Raw genomic sequence first — 18,483 nt, 5'->3', positions numbered from 1 at the left:
CATGTAAAGCTCCAGCAGCTGCCTGACAACTTCCATTCAGCCCAGTGAGATGAGTTTAACCACGTTATGAGAGAACAGCCAGACTGTGTGAATGTCTCGATGGTGTTTCGTTTAGGTTGAAAACAAAGAACCTTACACAAGCTAAGAAACAGAGAAAAAGGAGAGAGCGAGAGTGTGTGAAAGAGAGTAGGAGAGAGGTGATTAGACAGATTAAGATGTTTTTGACAACACCCATGAGTGAGTGTGCATACCTGAGTGTGAAGGCGAGGTAGCTGCTGCTGTGACTCTTGGACCTGAATTTGCTCTCCAAAGACACAGTGGACTCTCCGATAGGAGTCCTATACAAAGCTCCGTCCTCTATGTACGTATTACCATTCAGAGAGCGCTAGAGAGAGTGAGGAAGAGAGAGACCATCAGGCAATAAGGCAATAAGGGAATAAGGGAATAAGGCTTCACTGCATGTACATGTATATAGGTAAGAGTGGGGAAGGGAATAAGGCAATAAGGCTTCACTGCATGTATATGTACTGTATATAGGTAAGAGTAAATGTATATAGGTAAGAGTGGGGAAGGGCCTTACAGTCAGAAGGGTGGCCCTGGTTGTGCTCGACTCCTCCACCTGGAGTTTCTTCCCAGTGAAGACATCCTTTAGGTTCTTTCGCACGTCTCTGTTGAATATGCAGTGGAAGAAGAAGGTGCAGATACCCTGAAACAGAGAGAGAGAGAGAGACATCACACTTAGAACCTCACCAAACAAAAAGGTATCTTTTATTCAAATATTAACTATTAAAAATAAGTCTGAATACGTATGATGGATGATAAAAGTATGATGAAAATCCCCTGTGTATTCTGGACCGACAACGTTCATTTACCTAGTGCATGACGCACAACTCAGAACACAACTAAGCCAAAAAAAACATGCCTCAGTGTTTGGACCAGATCTATTTATACTTAGGGATGCACGATATATCGGCGGCCGATATATTATTAGCCGATAAGTGAAAAAATGTAAATATTATTATCGGTCCGATAACAGAATTCTGGCCGATAATTTGCGCCGATATTTTTTAAAGTCCTAATTTAGGCCTATGTAAGGTCCGTCTGGCTACACTGAGCTAGCCTACTTGAGCTTGGTTGGCTATACTTTTTCCTTAATATAATGTCAGCGGTGTGAATGTATTTCACCAGTCTAACAAAATCTGTGGATATGCGTTCATTTGGGAATCTGTGCATCTCAAAATCCTCTCGTGAATGATCCGCCATTTAACCTTAACAGAGCGGAGCTCAGCCCTATCTAGAGCCGTCTTGTGCTGTGGGGTGTACTACGAATCTCGATTAGTGGGTTAGCGAGGTATGTTGCGCTCAAAGCCAGGCTATGCTGTGACACGAAAGTGGATCTGTTTTAGTGTCGCTATATCACCATGGTATCTTATGCTGTCAACCAAACCTGGTCGGGAGGAGGTTATGTGCTAAGTTATAGCTCAAATCGTGTAATCTACCGCACACTGACCAATCAATTGTCTTAAAAACAAAGTTATCTCACGTGTAAGATTCTGTCATATATCTTACAGGTGGAGCTCCGCCTCTGCTAACATTTTGAATCTCGAATGCGCTTTAATAGTGCTGTGCGTGTAAATATCCCACTATGGACGTGCATACCACACAACAACTGATAACAATTGATTTATTTGATGTTATAGGTTAGACACAAAAAATGACTGCAGTGTAGATTAAGCTATCGCTCATGAATGCGGAAGTAATTGTTTTTAAATAGAGGCGGTCTTGTGCGTCTCCACGTTACACGATTGGCCAAAGTCATCCCAACACCGAGAACGCGCACAGATCTGAGCTGAAAGCCTAGTTTGACAAATATATCACATAACTGCTGTCATAGTATCACTTAACGTGTACACCCCTTGCAAGTGACGTCACGTTTTGTTCGCGCCACAGCAAAATAGCCTAGTGGACGGCAAGAACACGAATCAAATCAATGGGTTGTAATGGGACATATCGCACAGCTAGGAGATTATAGTGAGATTTAACCGTAGTAATGCCCTTCCACGACTGTTGGCTTATTGTTTGGAATACAACAACATCCCATGTTCTTGCATAGATATATTTTGGTTTGTTTTCTTTGTGTTTCGGGAGTATTTCAACCACAATTGCATGCTTATCTCCTCAGTGTATGAAGCACAGCAGCGGTTGCTATAGCAACCATAGACTCTGAACAGGACGGCAGATAGCACTTAGGCAAAGTCTTTGGCAAGATCTGAATGTAAACAGATAATACCGTTCAAGTTTTTTTTTAATTTCCTATTTCTTTCAATTCTTTAACTTAAGACATGTAAGAAGTTTATTCGCTGGGCAACGTACAAACTGACGAGTTACATTAGCCCTAGCACTATGAGCTACGATAAACGTTAGCTAGAATAGCTAGCTTCTAAGTGTGGCAGCTAGTTATTATTTCATGTTCTGATATGACATTCTTAACGTTTTGACTATGTTACAACTGATAAAAGCAAGACAAATAAAGTAACCAAATCGCTTTGCAATATTTTAGTCCAGAAATACTTATGGGTGTTCATTTACCATAATGTTAATTACAGTAGCCTAACGTAACGTTATCTCCCCTTGCTGTTACCACCAGTTTTAATAACTTTACATTTGCGATCATGACCCATTTCATCTAACAACACCACTGGCATCTTCTTTGACTATCAGACCCCAAACAGCAATACATTGAACTACAAAGATGTTATAGTAATGGTGTTCAGTTCATCATAATCTTTATGACATAATGTAATTTGCCGTCCGTCTCCCATCTTTTTGCCGTCCAGCATGGAGCCGTCACGTGACTTTGTCAAGCCTCGATATGTCTACATAGCAATAAAATTATGCTTATTAAATGCTTTCCCCAAATTTTTTTCAAGAGTAATATTATCGGTTATCGTATCGGTATCGGCCACAACAAACCAATAAATATCGGTTATAGTTATCAGCCCTAAAATTCCATATCGGTGCATCTCTATTTATACTGTCCCTAACACACCAGATCCCCTAACGCACCAGATCTATTTATACTGCTCCTAACACACCAGATCCCCTAAGACAGTGGTTCTCAACCTTTTTTCAGTGATGTGAAATATTTTTTTTGGCCAAGTACCCCCTAACCAGCGCACAAGAATTACCGCTATATGCTTCAACCACGACTCCATCGTTTGAGTTTTGACAGTGATTGACAGGTGATGGCGGGTGGCATGTGACAGGTTGGGTCGAACCATCCTGGTATGGGGGTGACTGGGTTTTTAGGATAATTAAATTGAATAGCCTACTAAAATATAAAATTAATTTTATGAACTTACATTTTCCTGAAATATTTATTAAATAATTGTTTTTAAAGTATTTTTGCATGGAGTCTACTTTTTAAATATATGTATACTTTAATTTTTTCATGTATTAGTACTAGCATTGATGTTATATTGATTTTTAAAGAATTAAAATATAAAAAGCGTATTATAAAAAATCTTATATTTTGACATGTATCTCACCACAGCAAGTTCATAGCTCTACATGCATTTCATGTGTGTGTAGGGCAGACTGTCCTGAATCTGGCAATATCATTGCCACAGTGGAGGGATTCTCTGGGGCTGAGCAATTTACAGACATATGTGGTGTGCACCTTACAGAAATAAATGCCTTTTTTTATTTAGTGATTAAAATTGACCTTTCTGCGCTCCATATCTGTAACACGAACTGATCTGACCTGACTTGACCCGAGTTTACGTGTTAACCTGTGTGTGCCTGTCTGCACTCATGATTCTCTACAACTTTTTACTGCATTGCCATGAACAAAGTAAAGGCAAAAAAGGTGTTTCTTTGTCGAACAAATTGGGATGCAATGTGAGCCTTGAATTGAATGCCATGCAGGAATTTGCTAGGATCTCAAAACCGGATTATGCCTTACTATTACTATTACTTTGCCATAGAGAAACACACAATAGTGTTGGATTATAAACATGCTTTGCCACAAAAACAGACAAAAACGTGAGGTAAGTCCAGCTATATGAAGTTATTATTTTGCTGTCACTTCGTCTGTTTCATAACCCAGAAGGATTTACTTGGTATCAAATGATAGCTCTGTGTCTCCTCTTTCATCTGACATGCGTGGCATATCTATCACAGGTCCGCGAGTAATTCAAATGAGAGTAATGGGTGTGCAGTGTTGGTTTTTGTACATGACATTATTGCAGTCACTTCCTCTGTTTTCATAAGCTAGAAGGATCGACATATTTGGTACCAATGGATAGCCCTGTGTCTCCTCTTTCATCTGATATGCTTGCCATATCTATCCGTTCACGGGTTCGCGAGTAATTTAAACGAGAGTAATAGGTGCGCAGGTGAACGCAGAGACTGTAAATATGATGCAATTTGATTTAATTTCATGATTTTTTTTAATCTTCATACTTTAACGTACAGACAAGTCCATGGTCTCATTGGAAAGCCCCACTTCTGCTCTGTCACACAATAAAGGCTTCTCGCTGCTATGAACAGTTGCGGAGCAATGTAACAGAGAAGAAAGGGTGTGTTTTTGACGCACTTTGCGTCAATCGGCTTCTAGGTTAAAAGGGTTAAAATCTCACGTACCCCCTGGAGTGCCTTCGCGTACCCCCATTTGAGAACCACTGCCCTAAGACACCAGATCCCCTAACACACCAGATCTATTTATATTGCCCCTAACACACCAGATCCCCTAACACACCAGATCTATTTATACTGCCCCTAACAAACCAGATCCCCTAACACACCAGATCTATTTATATTGCCCCTAACAAACCAGATCCCCTAACACACCAGATCTATTTATACTGCCCCTAACACACCCTTTAAAGTACTAAACTAGCTGCACAATTGCTCTTTTCAGAGTAGTCCTCTCTAGTGGTAAACTCATGTCAGGCTGATGACAGAGGGCCTCTCCTCACTCACCTGCAGGCAGCTGAGGATGCCGAAGAGGTAGTGGAAGGTCAGCACGTCACTGTTGACGGCCATGAGGCCCAACAGCCAGGTGGCGCTCATGAGCAGCAGCAGCAGGAAGGCCACACGCAGTGCACATCTACAGGAAAAGAAATAGAGAAGAAGAAAGATCCAGTTCAACCTAACTTCCAATTAATATCAAGTCATATTATAGAGAGATATGATGAAGTCATTTGAGGCAGACACCAGATTTGTAGTGCCCATTCGTCAGTAGAAGAGCAGCGTTATGTCTGCCGATGACTAATTGATAGACAGATAAATAGATAGATACTTTATTGATCCCCAAGGGGAAATTCAAGACTTACACTGCTCCAGACTTCTCAAAGGTGCGCTGGTTCCGCCTACAAGACGCTTTGGCAGCCAGCACAAATATTACAATGTTGATCTGCATGGGGGGGGGGGGGACAAGAACAATCAGCGTCACAACAATCACGTAAACAGACTGACCAGCACCACAACAATAACGTAAACACACTGACCAGCACTACAACAGCTATGGGCCCGGCGATGCTCCATATGAGGGTGTCATGGACTGACAGCCAGCAGAAGTCTGGATTCCCATAGCCCTGGGGGTCCAGGCCCACTGCCAACCCTGAGAGACAACACACACACACACACACACACACACACACACACACATGCCCACACCCACACACACGCCCACAAACCCACACACACACAGAGCACCACCAATGATTACACATCAACAGCCCTACAAAGAACTCTCTACTGTTGACACAAAAGCAAAACATTTACAGTTGAACAGACGAGAGGGGTTGAATTGTCTTCACACATCCTCCTGAACTGTGTGGGAAACCCCATTGCAATGCTGTTTCACAAGGGAACAGGGCTTAGGAACAGACGTCCATATTCATAAACAAAACCCTCATACGTCTTTCATCTACTGTACTGTCAAATGCCAATCTAACACTGACAGAAATAATCCAGTTGAATGTGCAGTTGTGACTACATTAAACAATTAATCAGAGTAAAAGTATTCAAGTATTCAAAGGTCATTAAAAGTATTCAAAGGTCATTAATTCAAAAGTATTTAAAGGTCATTAAAACCACACATGAAACTTGGAACTTCATTATTATCATTATGAGTGCTTGCCAGTCAGATAATAGTTTTCTGGGAAGGAAAGAGCGTTTATCACTCACCATCAATCACACATATGGCTGCACTCAGAATGCTGCAGCTATTAGATCAGTCGCTATTCCTTATATAGAAACATTTGTGTCCTTTTATTTGTGTTGGAACGAATGAAAGTGTTATGTTTGAAAATAGTGTAATGATCGAACAGTAAGATGTCTTGTATTGGTAACATGGCATTTTGTCAAAACTGATGTTGGCGATACAACAAAACGTAATGGAGCAGAAGACTAGCCTGGTTTCCCCAGGCTGCCTTACACACACCATTTTATTCCCACTGCTAGGCAGCCTGGATTCCATGAACACATTTTCACCTCAATGAAGGAACCAATCACAGAACGGAGGAGGACAATGACGACACACTGAAGCGGTTATGAGCTACGTACAGACGCATTTGATAGACATTCGTAGCGCCCAATAAACGGCTCTGGGCATTCGTAAACCACTTCTCGAATACGAGAAAATGAATGTGTAGTTCCCAGACCCCATCTCAATGAGATGAGGTCTGGCGTTACCCAGGCTAGCAGAAGATGGTATTTGAGATTAAATATGGACATGCCAGACCATAATGATCATATCATGTGCATGGGTGTTATGTACACAAAGCTGCAGAGATTACCATCAATACCTATTTATAGGAGAACACAGATGTATTGGCTTTGACAGTTGATAGGCTTTAGCCAGCTTACAACCAACAGGGTACAAGATGCTTGACTTGCCTGTCAATCCATACTAGTGATCAGATGATGTGTGGGCCATACTAGTGATCAGATGATGTGTGGGCCATACTAGTCATACTAGTGATCAGATGATGTGGGCCATACTAGTGATCAGATGATGCGGGCCATACTAGTGAGCAGATGATGCGGGCCATACTAGTGAGCAGATGATGCGGGCCATACTAGTGATCAGATGATGCGTGGGCCATACTAGTGAGCAGATGATGCGGGCCATACTAGTGATCAGATGATGTGTGGGCCATACTAGTGAGCAGATGATGTGTGGGCCATACTAGTGATCAGATGATGTGTGGGCCATACTAGTCATACTAGTGATCAGATGATGTGGGCCATACTAGTGATTAGATGATGTGTGGGCCATACTAGTGATCAGATGATGTGGGCCACACTAGTCATACTTGTGAGTAGATGATGTGGGCAGATACCCAACGTTCCATCATGCTGCAGATGGAACGTTGTGATGCCGTGTGCATCACTCTGTACACTACAATCCATAGGTGGTGTCAGTATGTCACAATAACGCATAGCGCAGCGTCAGTATGTCACAATAACGCATAGCGCGGTGTCAGTACGTCACAATAATTGAAAGACACATAAGAAAAAAAATTGCATTGGACAAAGTTTGTGTGTGGAGGGGTGTGTGTGTGTGTGTGAAGGAGGGAGTGTGTGAGAAGGAGAATGTGTGAGAAGGAGAGAGAGAGAGAGTGTCCCACCTGTAATGATGGCGGGGATGCCCCAGCCGATGGCGTAGTAGAAGCGCATGTGTCCCTGGTTGATGTTACGCATCTCGGTTAGCATGCGGTAGATGTGCAGACCCTCCACAAACATCCAGGCAAACGTGCACATGTAGGAGTAATGCAGAAGAATGGCCACCACCGTGCACACAAACTACACAGAGACAGACAGAGACGACCCGTTAGAAAGGATCAACACTGTCCTGCTGAAGAACACTGACAGAGAGAGGGCCCGTTAGGAAGGATCAACACTGTCCTGCTGAGGCCAGTTCACATATAACTCAAGCATGTGTTATGTTGACTGAAAACCCATTCAAAGCTCTCCTTCAGGCGGGCTTGATCATCCATTGTTGTCTTTTGAAGTTGTGGAAATATTACCTGTCAAGTAGACAATCCTACAGAAACCCAAAGCCACTCAGTTTGTTAGTGCTAAGTGCACTGGGAGCAGATCTCCAGAGGAGAGAGCACACCTACAGTAGGAGCTCCTGCAGCTCTCCTGCCCCCCCCCCCCTGTAGATCAGACGGAGGTTAAGCTCCTGTCACGGCTTCTGTATGGGGTGCTTAGGGCACACAATGCAAACATTGCAGGGCTGTCGTCTGGCAGCAAATCCCATCTCTGCTCTCACCGTAACAGACACAGGTGTAGGTGCCGAGACCAAAACCCACCGCTGTGCCACCTGAGCTGTGGACAGGCCGCGTCAGGCAAACGAGTGTGTGTTGCAGCAGGAGTTCTTCAACCCTTCCCCATCATTAAACTCACACAACAGCACAGCTTTTGTGCGGGCAACAAATCCAAGTGTCTGGGGGGAGAGTGACAACATGTATATCTTCCTTTCTGGCAGTGGGAGAGTTCAGGTCTCACATTAGCGCGTCTCATAACTCCTCACCCCTGGCAATTCCTCACTCAAACACACACACACACACACACACACACACGAGACACACACACACACAAAGCGCGTCTCATAAGTCTTCACCCCTGGCAATACCTCGCTCGGCTGACAGCTGCAGTTCCCAGACTCCACTGGGGAGGAGGGATCTCCAGGTGTCAGGACTGATGAGAAGTTGTGTGGCCTGCAGGGCTATTGTGTGATACAGTATCATTAACACATCACACAGGACATGTTGCTCTGACAAGTTTTTTTTTTTTTCTTCAAGAGATGAAACTTGGCAGCTAGTTGAAAGAGAGAGAGACAGAGAGAGAGAGAGACAGACAGAGACAGACAGAGAGAGACAGACAGAGAGAGAGAGAAAGAGACGCAAAGAGAGTAATTTTGTCCCCCCATGCTTGTCTTACCGGACTGTCGGTCTGGTTGATGCCCATGAGGAAGATGAGTTCGGAAAGAAAAATGGCTGCCACCAGACTCTTGTGGATGCTGTGCAGGTTGGAGCGCAGCCTCCGCAGGATGGCCAGCAGGAGGAAGGTGATGAGGAGGGCCACCAGCGAAGCCGACACCGTGGTGTAGGTGACCACCTTCAGGGGCAGCACATCCCCATGCTGAGACACCACATACAGAAGGACACAGAGATGAGGGCTAAAACGCCACAGAGATGAGGGCTAAAACACCACAGAGATGAGGGCTAAAACACCACAGAGATGAGGGCTAAAACACCACAGAGATGAGGGCTAAACCAGACCAGACGTGAAGAGAAGCACTGGGTGTATCTAGCGCTCTACAGGAAATAGATGTACGATGAAGGGAAACAGCAAAACATCACAGTAAGCACACTGTCTAGGGTGGGATTAGCCTGAGTTGACTGCGCACTGTGCAGGGTGGGATTAGCCTGAGTTGACTGCGCACTGTGCAGGGTGGGATTAGCCTGAGTTGACTGCGCACTGTGTAGGGTGGGATTAGTGCAGGGTGGGATTAGCCGGAGTTGACTGCGCACTGTGCAGGGTGGGATTAGCCTGAGTTGACTGCGCACTGTGCAGGGTGGGATTAGCGCAGGGTGGGATTAGCCTGAGTTGACTGCGCACTGTGCAGGGTGGGATTAGCCTGAGTTGACTGCACACTGTGCAGGGTGGGATTGGCCTGAGTTGACCGCGCACTGTGCAGGGTGGGATTAGCCTGAGTTGACTGCGCACTGTGCAGGGTGGGATTAGCCTGAGTAAGCGCACTGTGCAGGGTGGGATTAGCCTGAGTAAGCACACTGTGCCTCACCTCTCTCTTGGAGATATCCATGAGCACAGCAAAGCTGCTCATGTGGTTGCACTGGCAGCTGATGTGGCTGCTGTTCCTGAAGACCATCTCACAGCCTTTAGAGGACCAGGCGCCTGCACCCGAGACCCTGCAACACACAAGCCCATACAAATCCAACATAGAAATGAAAAAAAAAAAAAAAAACATTTGTTGAACAAGGAAACAGTGCATGATTATAGGAGGTAAACCTGCATATCGCCATGTCCATGTCTGCACGTCTTTAGTCACTGCTTTTGTATGTTACTGTACGCACCAAGTGTCTGTAGAGAGTCTATCACCCAAGGACATGTCATACATGTATTTTATTCTACTCTAGAATTTAGTTTTTTAAGAATTTAGAGTTTATTAAACTTAGTTACACTATCCCTGATCACCTGCTCTATGTGTCACGGTTGACATATAAGTATATAAGTATATATACTCTTTTGATCCCGTGAGGGAAATTTGGTCTCTGCATTTATCCCAATCCGTGAATTAGTGAAACACACTCAGCACACAGTGAACACACAGTGAGGTGAAGCACACACACTAATCCCGGCGCAGTGAGCTGCCTGCGGCAGGGGTTAGGTGCCTTGCTCAAGGGCACTTCAGTCGTTCCTACTGGTCAGGGTTCGAACTGGCAACCCTCCGGTTACAAGTCCGAAGCGCTAACCAGTAGGCCACGGCTGCCCCAAATGAAGAGAATGAGACATGAAAAGGTGCGCATGGTCAGGAGTACCTACCCAATGCTGTGGTTCCAGTACACACACTGGGGCTTGGTCCTCTCTGTCGACACCAGAAGCCGATGGTGCACGGTGATGCGGCGCTCCAGAGTGGCCACTAGGGGCTCCCCATCCCTGTGCATGGCCATGCTCACAATAGGGGTGTTGATGACCGGCCGGTTGGGCAGCCTGTATGTGGACCCAAAGAGGCAGAACGCATAACTCTCTCACTCTCTCTCTCACTCTCTCTCTCACTCACTCTCTCTCTCACTCTCTCTCTCACTCTCTCTCTCCTGTGGTATGATGTAATTTAGCAAAGTATGTGTGCAGCTGGCTGCTGCTCAGGGCTCTGACTGGCTGCTTAAGAGCGGTACATGTAAATGTTTTGACATGACTGCGGCATAATGGGATTTTTTTCGGACATCACTCTTGGGGTGTTTATATGTCGTGAGGACAGCCTAGCAGGGTATGGGTTACACTTGCTTGGTGGCATAATCTGGTCCCACGCTAGGCTCACACGCAACTGAGCTTTTTTCAGCACGAATCTGCAAAGTAAGTAGGTAATAACTGAACCCATAATGAAAACAATGTCTAAAATATTATGAAGGGAGATGACTCAATGTTTGGTTTGGTCTACAGAATGTCTTGATGATGTGCTGTAGCATGCAGGCTCTAGGAGGCAGGATATGCACTCAGGGCCACATGGTATTTTTATCTGCAGTTGTGTTGTGGGTATTTGCAGAATATGACGTGAGGGTGTGTGGCACCGCACCTCAAACTCCGGCGATCGGTGTCGTAGCTCTCCGGCAAGAGCTGGCCGAGAGATTTGTGGACAATCACCACGGCAACAAGGGGAGGGTCATCCATCTCGGTGTGGCGTCTTTTTTTCACAGATGGCACAATGGCATCAGGAGACTCTGTTTGGACTGTGGGGTCTATATTGTCCTGCCCAGGGCTGCTCTCTACAGGAGGCTCTTCAGTGACCAACACTAAGGATCACAGAATAAAGACATACAATAGTCCATCATCTGAGCAGCGCACATGGCAGATATTAGCTTGTGGAAGACTACAGTACAGGGAGACTACATGGTCTGAGCAGCACACATTAGCTTGTGGGAGAGTACAGGAAGAGTCCAGTGTGTTACCTTTGTGCTCTGCTGGTCTGCTGGGGGACAGGTCTGGGAAGAGGACCGAGGACTCCAGCTCTCTAGAGTAGGCCTCCTGAATCTCATGGAAACGAGGCATCTTCCTCACGTCTAAGCCAGAGGCATCCACATAGTCCACAGACACAACTACACACAGAGGAGAGCAATGCCACAATATGTTCCATCACTTACAAATACCATTAGCACGTGTTGTCTAAGGATAACCATGGAGGGTAAAAATGAAACCATTATGCCACATTTCACACATGTCAGCACAACACTGCTGTTGCTAGATGGTGAGGAGAAGGAAAGACCAGCCCTGCATGACTTACTCATGTTTTCAGTTACAACAGTGAAGGGCTTCAGGTAGGTCTTCTTCATGTTCAGGGCCATGGTGTTGGCGTAGTCCTCGAAGCCTCGCAGCAAAACAGCGGAGCCCCCCTCCAAGTGTTGGATCTGATCCCAATGCTCTTTGTTAACCGGGTCAAGAATAGCGCTGCCAGCTTTGAAGACATTCTGGGGAAGTGATGAAATGAATTTAGCAATACTGCTGTACATTCTGTACTCTGGCCATATACGGTACTCTACGCCATTCTTCCCATACTTCATTCACAAATAAAGTAGAGGAAACCATGAGGTAGGCAAAATGCCACATCTCCATTCACAAGATTTTCTTGTTCCCTTCAATACTTTAAACCCCTACTTGACCAAGATCTGTGGTGAAAGCTGTGGTCATGAGCCGTATGGCTTTGTGCTCAAGGGCTCCTTGTGAACAGGCTTATCAGATGGTCTGTGATGCCGTACACCTAATATCCTTTCCAACTCTGAACCTCTTCTCACAGAGATGTGGGAGCAAAGCTCCCGCTGGTCTGCCCCAACCAGCTAAGTCAGGATTTGGCTATTGGGCTATTAGCATCTTTGAGCTAACTAGGTATTTAGAAAGTTCAATTGTAATCCAAAACAATGTGGATCAGTCCGGCGTTAGAGTCATAGGGGTCTATTTTGACAATATTGGCTTAGTTAGCATTGTAGAACACTGTGTGTGGAGCCTATTGGCTTAGTTAGCATTGTAGAACACTGTGTGTGGAGCCTATTGGCTTAGTTAGCATTGTAGAACACTGTGTGTGGAGCCTATTGGCTTAGTTAGCATTGTAGAACACTGTGTGTGGAGCCTATTGGCTTAGTTAGCATTGTAGAACACTGTGTGTGGAACCGCTCAAATGCCTCTTAGAAATCCCTCATTCCGTCCCAGAAAAGGATTTAAGTGTTTAGTGTATGGGATCTGAAAGGGAAACCTTGACTGGCTGACATCATTAAAGGTACAGTGCACCATTTTAATGCAATACACATTAGATTCAATGTAGTGAACTGCAGCCAGTGGGCCTCTTGGTGCATGTCTCTATTCTCAAAAAACTCTCTAAAGTTTTGTACACCATCCTGACAATGTAAATGGGAAACAACCAAAGTGGCTCAGACTGAGCCATACACCATTCTAACCAATCAACATGTTGCTTTAGGACCACTGCAGGTGAGAGTGTAATTCAAACTCAAATATCAACAGCCCTTCATCAAAATCACAAACAGCACCTTTAAGCATTTCAGGCGAGCCGAGGGCATGGCTTTGCGGAGCGTGTGTACCTCGTTGAAGAGCGTGTCGTGTGTGGCGGTCAGCTCAAAGCCCTGCTGTTGGCTCTCCCTCTGCAGCACCAGGGCCAGCAGCCGGTAGGCCATCTTGACGTCGTTGCCGTAGAGATGTGGGGTCTGGTCGGTGGCGGAGCGCAGCTGGTCAGCGAGGCTCCTGGACCTCTCAGCATCCAGCATGGACACGTTCCCCCGCAGCTCCTCATTCTGTTTGGGAACAGATTCCACATCAGCAGAGCTGGACACAACTTCACTAGCTGGACACAACTTCACTAGCTGGACACAACTTCACTATCAGGAGAGCTGGACACAACTTCACTAGCTGGAGACAACTTCACCATCAGGTGAGCTGGACACAACTTCACTATCAGGAGAGCTGGACACAACTTCACTAGCTGGACACAACTTCACTAGCTAGCTGGACACAACTTCACTAGCTGGACACAACTTCACTATCAGGAGAGCTGGACACAACTTCACTAGCTAGCTGGACACAACTTCACTAGCTGGACACAACTTCACTATCAGGAGAGCTGGACACAACTTCACTAGCTGGACACAACTTCACTATCAGCAGAGCTGGACACAACTTCAATAGCTGGACACAACTTCACTAGCTGGACACAACTTCACTATCAGCAGAGCTGGACACAACTTTACTAGCTAGACACAACTTCACTAGCTGGACACAACTTCACTAGCTGGACACAACTTCACTATCAGCAGAGCTGGACACAACTTCACTAGCTGAACACAACTTCACTAGCTGGACACAACTTCACTATCAGCAGAGATGGACACAACTTCACTAGCTGGACACAACTTCAGTATCAGGAGAGCTGGACACAACTTCACTAGCAGGACACAACTTCACTATCAGGTGAGCTGGACACAACTTCACTAGTGTGTCAGAGCGCTACATTGTATTTTGAGGCATTCTGCGGTCAGGCTGATTTAATGGCCTGCTTTCCCACCCCCACGTCTCTGTGTAAGCACGTGAATGAGAGCATGAGAAACGCAAGCTAAACTAAGAGACAGGCGTAGAGCGGACGGAGATAGCGACCTCTCTCTTGAGCTGGGCGAATGAGGTGGAGGTGCAGTTGAAGAGCTGTGGCGGCAGCCATCCCTTCTCATCGCTGCAGTGCCGGATTGCCGTCCCTATGGCAACCACAAAGCAACAAATTAAAGTATTAACTATAATCTGCAGATTTATGAACAACAATCAACAAAGCCCCTTTGGCATGTGCATCTGTGGAGACGTTTAACCAACCTGTGGATCCTTTGGGGCAATTAATGGCCACGGGGCGTCCGAATGCCGTCTTGGGCCACCAGATACCCGCATCGAAGGCCTTGGGGCACCCGTCGTAAACCACTGGGGGTGCAAGAGAAACGTTGGAGAGAGTTCACAGTCAGTTCAGCATCACTAATGAGCCTAACAGTTTGGATTCGACCCTATTACGAGGCAACAAAAAAGGCCCTCAGTTCTGCTAGTGGTAATCCTCACCAGCCCTTACACAACAGCACACAGTAACATGAAAGCCTCTAGCACACAATTATCTAAAGCCGCACTGAGGAGAGCATGGCCTGCATGTTGTGTCATGCTGAGCGCTCGGGAGTAATATGGAGCAGAGGTCTTCAAAAACATGCCTGTGTGGAACACAAGAGCAGCCACGCTGAGCGCCTCAGGATTACTAACCAACAGGAATGTACAGAGCAACTGTGCCTAATCATTCTGTGACCTTTCTGCTGATATCTCATTAACATGCTGCGGTGTAACAACACATTAAGGATTAATTATAGCAGCCAAACACAACAAAGAGATATTCCCCATGTGGCTGGCTGAGCAGGAGAAAACACTATTTGTACATCAAAACCAGCCAACAAAAATCGCTTCAGAATCTTCTTTAAATCTTCTACATCATGTATCAAACATTGAGTATTATGATACATGACTATAATTGCAAATCTTAGTTCTGAACTGTACCAGCTTCCCTTTGAGTCCTATTGTATCTCATATTATAAGTGCCATCTTTAGTAACCCTAGGGTTTAAGTCCCTCTACAGCATTTAACTGGTGACTGGCTTTAGTCATGAAGAAATACAGAAACGCAATGCTTTTATTTGACATAAGACACAGTGTACAGTTTAGGGGGAGAAAATCAAATTGAGATGTGAGATTGACATGAACTGAATGTGAGACATGACGTTTTGACCAAACCATATCCTGAGTGCCTGGGAGCGCACTTACCCACGCATCCGTTGGGCGTCACCTCAGCGAAGGGGTTGTCACAGCGGTTGCACTGGCGGCCCACCACGCCAGTCTTGCAGGCGCACTGCCCCGTGAGAGGGTCACAGGTGCGGGCGTGCGCTCCCAGAGGGAAGCAGTCGCAGGGCAAACAGGTGTCGCTGCCCAGCTGCCGATAATAGTTATCCTGCAGGACACGGGACAGGTCAGCAGAGAGGCTTCGCAACATGTATAGTGTTAAGTTAGCTAGCGCAACATGTATAGTGTTAGGTTAGCTAGCGCAACATGTATAGTGTTAAGTTAGCTAGCGCAACATGTATAGTGTTAGGTTAGCTAGCGCAACATGTATAGTGTTAAGTTAGCTAGCTGAACATGTATAGTGTTGTGTTAGGTTAGCTACCGCAACATGTATAGTGTTAAGTTAGCTAGCTGAACATGTATAGTGTTGTGTTAGGTTAGCTAGCGCAACATGTATAGTGTTAAGTTAGCTAGCTGAACATTTATAGTGTTAGGTTAGCCCATTAATGGGGGGGGGGTACTGGACGTACCTTACAGCGGCACACACACACACACACACGTTCTGCTGGACGTACCTTACAGCGGCACACACACACGTTCTGCTGGGCGTACCTTACAGCGGCACACACACACACACACATTCTGCTGGACGTACCTTACAGCGGGACACACACACACACACACACACACACACACACACACACACACACACACACGTTCTGCTGGGCGTACCTTACAGCGGCACACACACACACAAACACACACACACACACGTTCTGCTGGACGTACCTTACAGCGGCACACCACCCACACACACACACACATTCTGCTGGGCGTACCTTACAGCGGCACACACACACACACACACACGTTCTGCTGGACGTACCTTACAGCGGCACACACACACACACACACACACACACACACGTTCTGCTGGACGTACCTTACAGCGGCACACACACACACACAAACACACAAACACACACACACACACACGTTCTGCTGGGCGTACCTTACAGAGGCACACACACACACACACACACACACAAACACACACACACGTTCTGCTGGGCGTACCTTACAGCGGCACACACACACACACACACACATTCTGCTGGGCGTACCTTACAGCGGCACACACACACACACACACACACGTTCTGCTGGGCGTACCTTACAGCGACACACACACACACGTTCTGCTGGGCGTACCTTACAGCGGCACACACACACACACACACGTTCTGCTGGACGTACCTTACAGCGGCACACACACACACACACACACACACACACACACACAAACACACACATGTTCTGCTGGGCGTACCTTACAGCGGCACACACACACACACACACACACGTTCTGCTGGGCGTACCTTACAGCGGCACACACACACACACAAACACACACACACACACACACACACGTTCTGCTGGGCGTACCTTACAGCGGCACACACACACACACACACACACACACGTTCTGCTGGGCGTACCTTACAGCGGCACACACACACACACACACGCGTTCTGCTGGGCGTACCTTACACCGGCACACGCACACACACACACACACGTTCTGCTGGACGTACCTTACAGCGGCACACACATACACACACACACACACACACACACGTTCTGCTGGGGGTACCTTACAGCGGCACACACACACACACACACACACACACACACGTTCTGCTGGGCGTACCTTACAGCGGCACACACACACACACACACACACACGTTCTGCTGGGCGTACCTTACAGCGGCACACATACACACACACGTTCTGCTGGGCGTACCTTACAGCGGCACACACACACACACACACGTTCTGCTGGGCGTACCTTACAGCGGCACACACACACACACACACACACACACGTTCTGCTGGGCGTACCTTACAGCGGCACACACACACACACACACACACACACACACACACACACACACACGTTCTGCTGGGCGTACCTTACAGCGGCACACACACACACACACACACACACACACACACACACACACACACACACACACGTTCTGCTGGGCGTACCTTACAGCAGCACACACACACACACACACACACACACACGTTCTGCTGGGCGTACCTTACAGCGGCACTCTCCGGTGGTTTTGTTGCAGTCCCGGTGGAATCCTTTGCTGGCGTCACACTTGCATGGGCCGCACACGGGGTTACCCCACCAGCCACGGGCACACGGCTGCTCTGCTCTGTGATAGTGTTCAGCACACACACACACACACACACGCACACACACACGCACGCACGCACACACAGACACACACATGTTAAGTTCCATGTTCCGTCACAGAGACAAAGGCACAGATGTATTAGCTTGCAGAATTCCATCCTTCCATCTGTACAGTCCTCATGCAATCCTACAACTATGGAGATTCTTCAACAATTAAGCCTCATGCAATCCTACAACTATGGAGATTCTTCAACAATTAAGCCTCATGCAATCCTACAACTATGGAGATTCTTCAACAATTAAGCCTCATGCAATCCTACAACTATGGAGATTCTTCAACAATTAAGCCTCATGCAATCCTACAACTATGGAGATTCTTCAACAATTAAGCCAAAACAGTTACTTTGTGTGAGCAGCCAGTCAGGCAGACATAAGAAAACGAGCACAGCACAACTGACACAAGTGCAGAAAACGAGCACAGCACAACTGACACAAGTGCAGAAAACGAGCACAGCACAACTGACACAAGTGCTCATAAATCCTTACACGGCGAAGCTGAGGTCAGGGCTGGACTAGAAACAAGGGGGGTGTTACTCTGGGCACACATGCGTTTAACGCAAGCCTTGGCAGGAACCGGCTGCCGGAACTCCGACTGGAGTGCGCTC

General features: G+C 46.5%; 1 protein-coding gene across 1 annotated transcript in view; it reads right to left on the bottom strand.

The window, feature by feature from the left end:
* The window catches only part of celsr1b (cadherin EGF LAG seven-pass G-type receptor 1b), a 62,631-nt gene that overhangs the window by 6,557 nt on the left and 37,591 nt on the right, over nt 1-18,483 (bottom strand). The window contains exons 14-30 of the mRNA XM_042110048.1: nt 17,717-17,837; nt 15,594-15,777; nt 14,617-14,718; nt 14,410-14,504; nt 13,344-13,553; nt 12,038-12,221; nt 11,706-11,852; nt 11,333-11,549; nt 10,582-10,749; nt 9,821-9,947; nt 8,956-9,156; nt 7,638-7,812; nt 5,511-5,623; nt 5,337-5,416; nt 4,984-5,110; nt 581-706; nt 252-385 (exon numbers count right to left, since the gene is read on the bottom strand). Of these exons, the coding sequence (XP_041965982.1) occupies nt 252-385; nt 581-706; nt 4,984-5,110; nt 5,337-5,416; nt 5,511-5,623; nt 7,638-7,812; nt 8,956-9,156; nt 9,821-9,947; nt 10,582-10,749; nt 11,333-11,549; nt 11,706-11,852; nt 12,038-12,221; nt 13,344-13,553; nt 14,410-14,504; nt 14,617-14,718; nt 15,594-15,777; nt 17,717-17,837 (2,511 nt within the window). The remainder of the gene's footprint in view (nt 1-251; nt 386-580; nt 707-4,983; nt 5,111-5,336; nt 5,417-5,510; nt 5,624-7,637; nt 7,813-8,955; nt 9,157-9,820; nt 9,948-10,581; nt 10,750-11,332; nt 11,550-11,705; nt 11,853-12,037; nt 12,222-13,343; nt 13,554-14,409; nt 14,505-14,616; nt 14,719-15,593; nt 15,778-17,716; nt 17,838-18,483) is intronic.

This window comes from Alosa sapidissima, chromosome 11 (genome assembly GCF_018492685.1).
Source record: "Alosa sapidissima isolate fAloSap1 chromosome 11, fAloSap1.pri, whole genome shotgun sequence".
NCBI classification, from domain to species: Eukaryota; Metazoa; Chordata; class Actinopteri; order Clupeiformes; family Clupeidae; genus Alosa; species Alosa sapidissima.
Note: the sequence above shows the minus strand (reverse complement) of the source record. Positions and strands in the feature narration are given on the sequence as shown.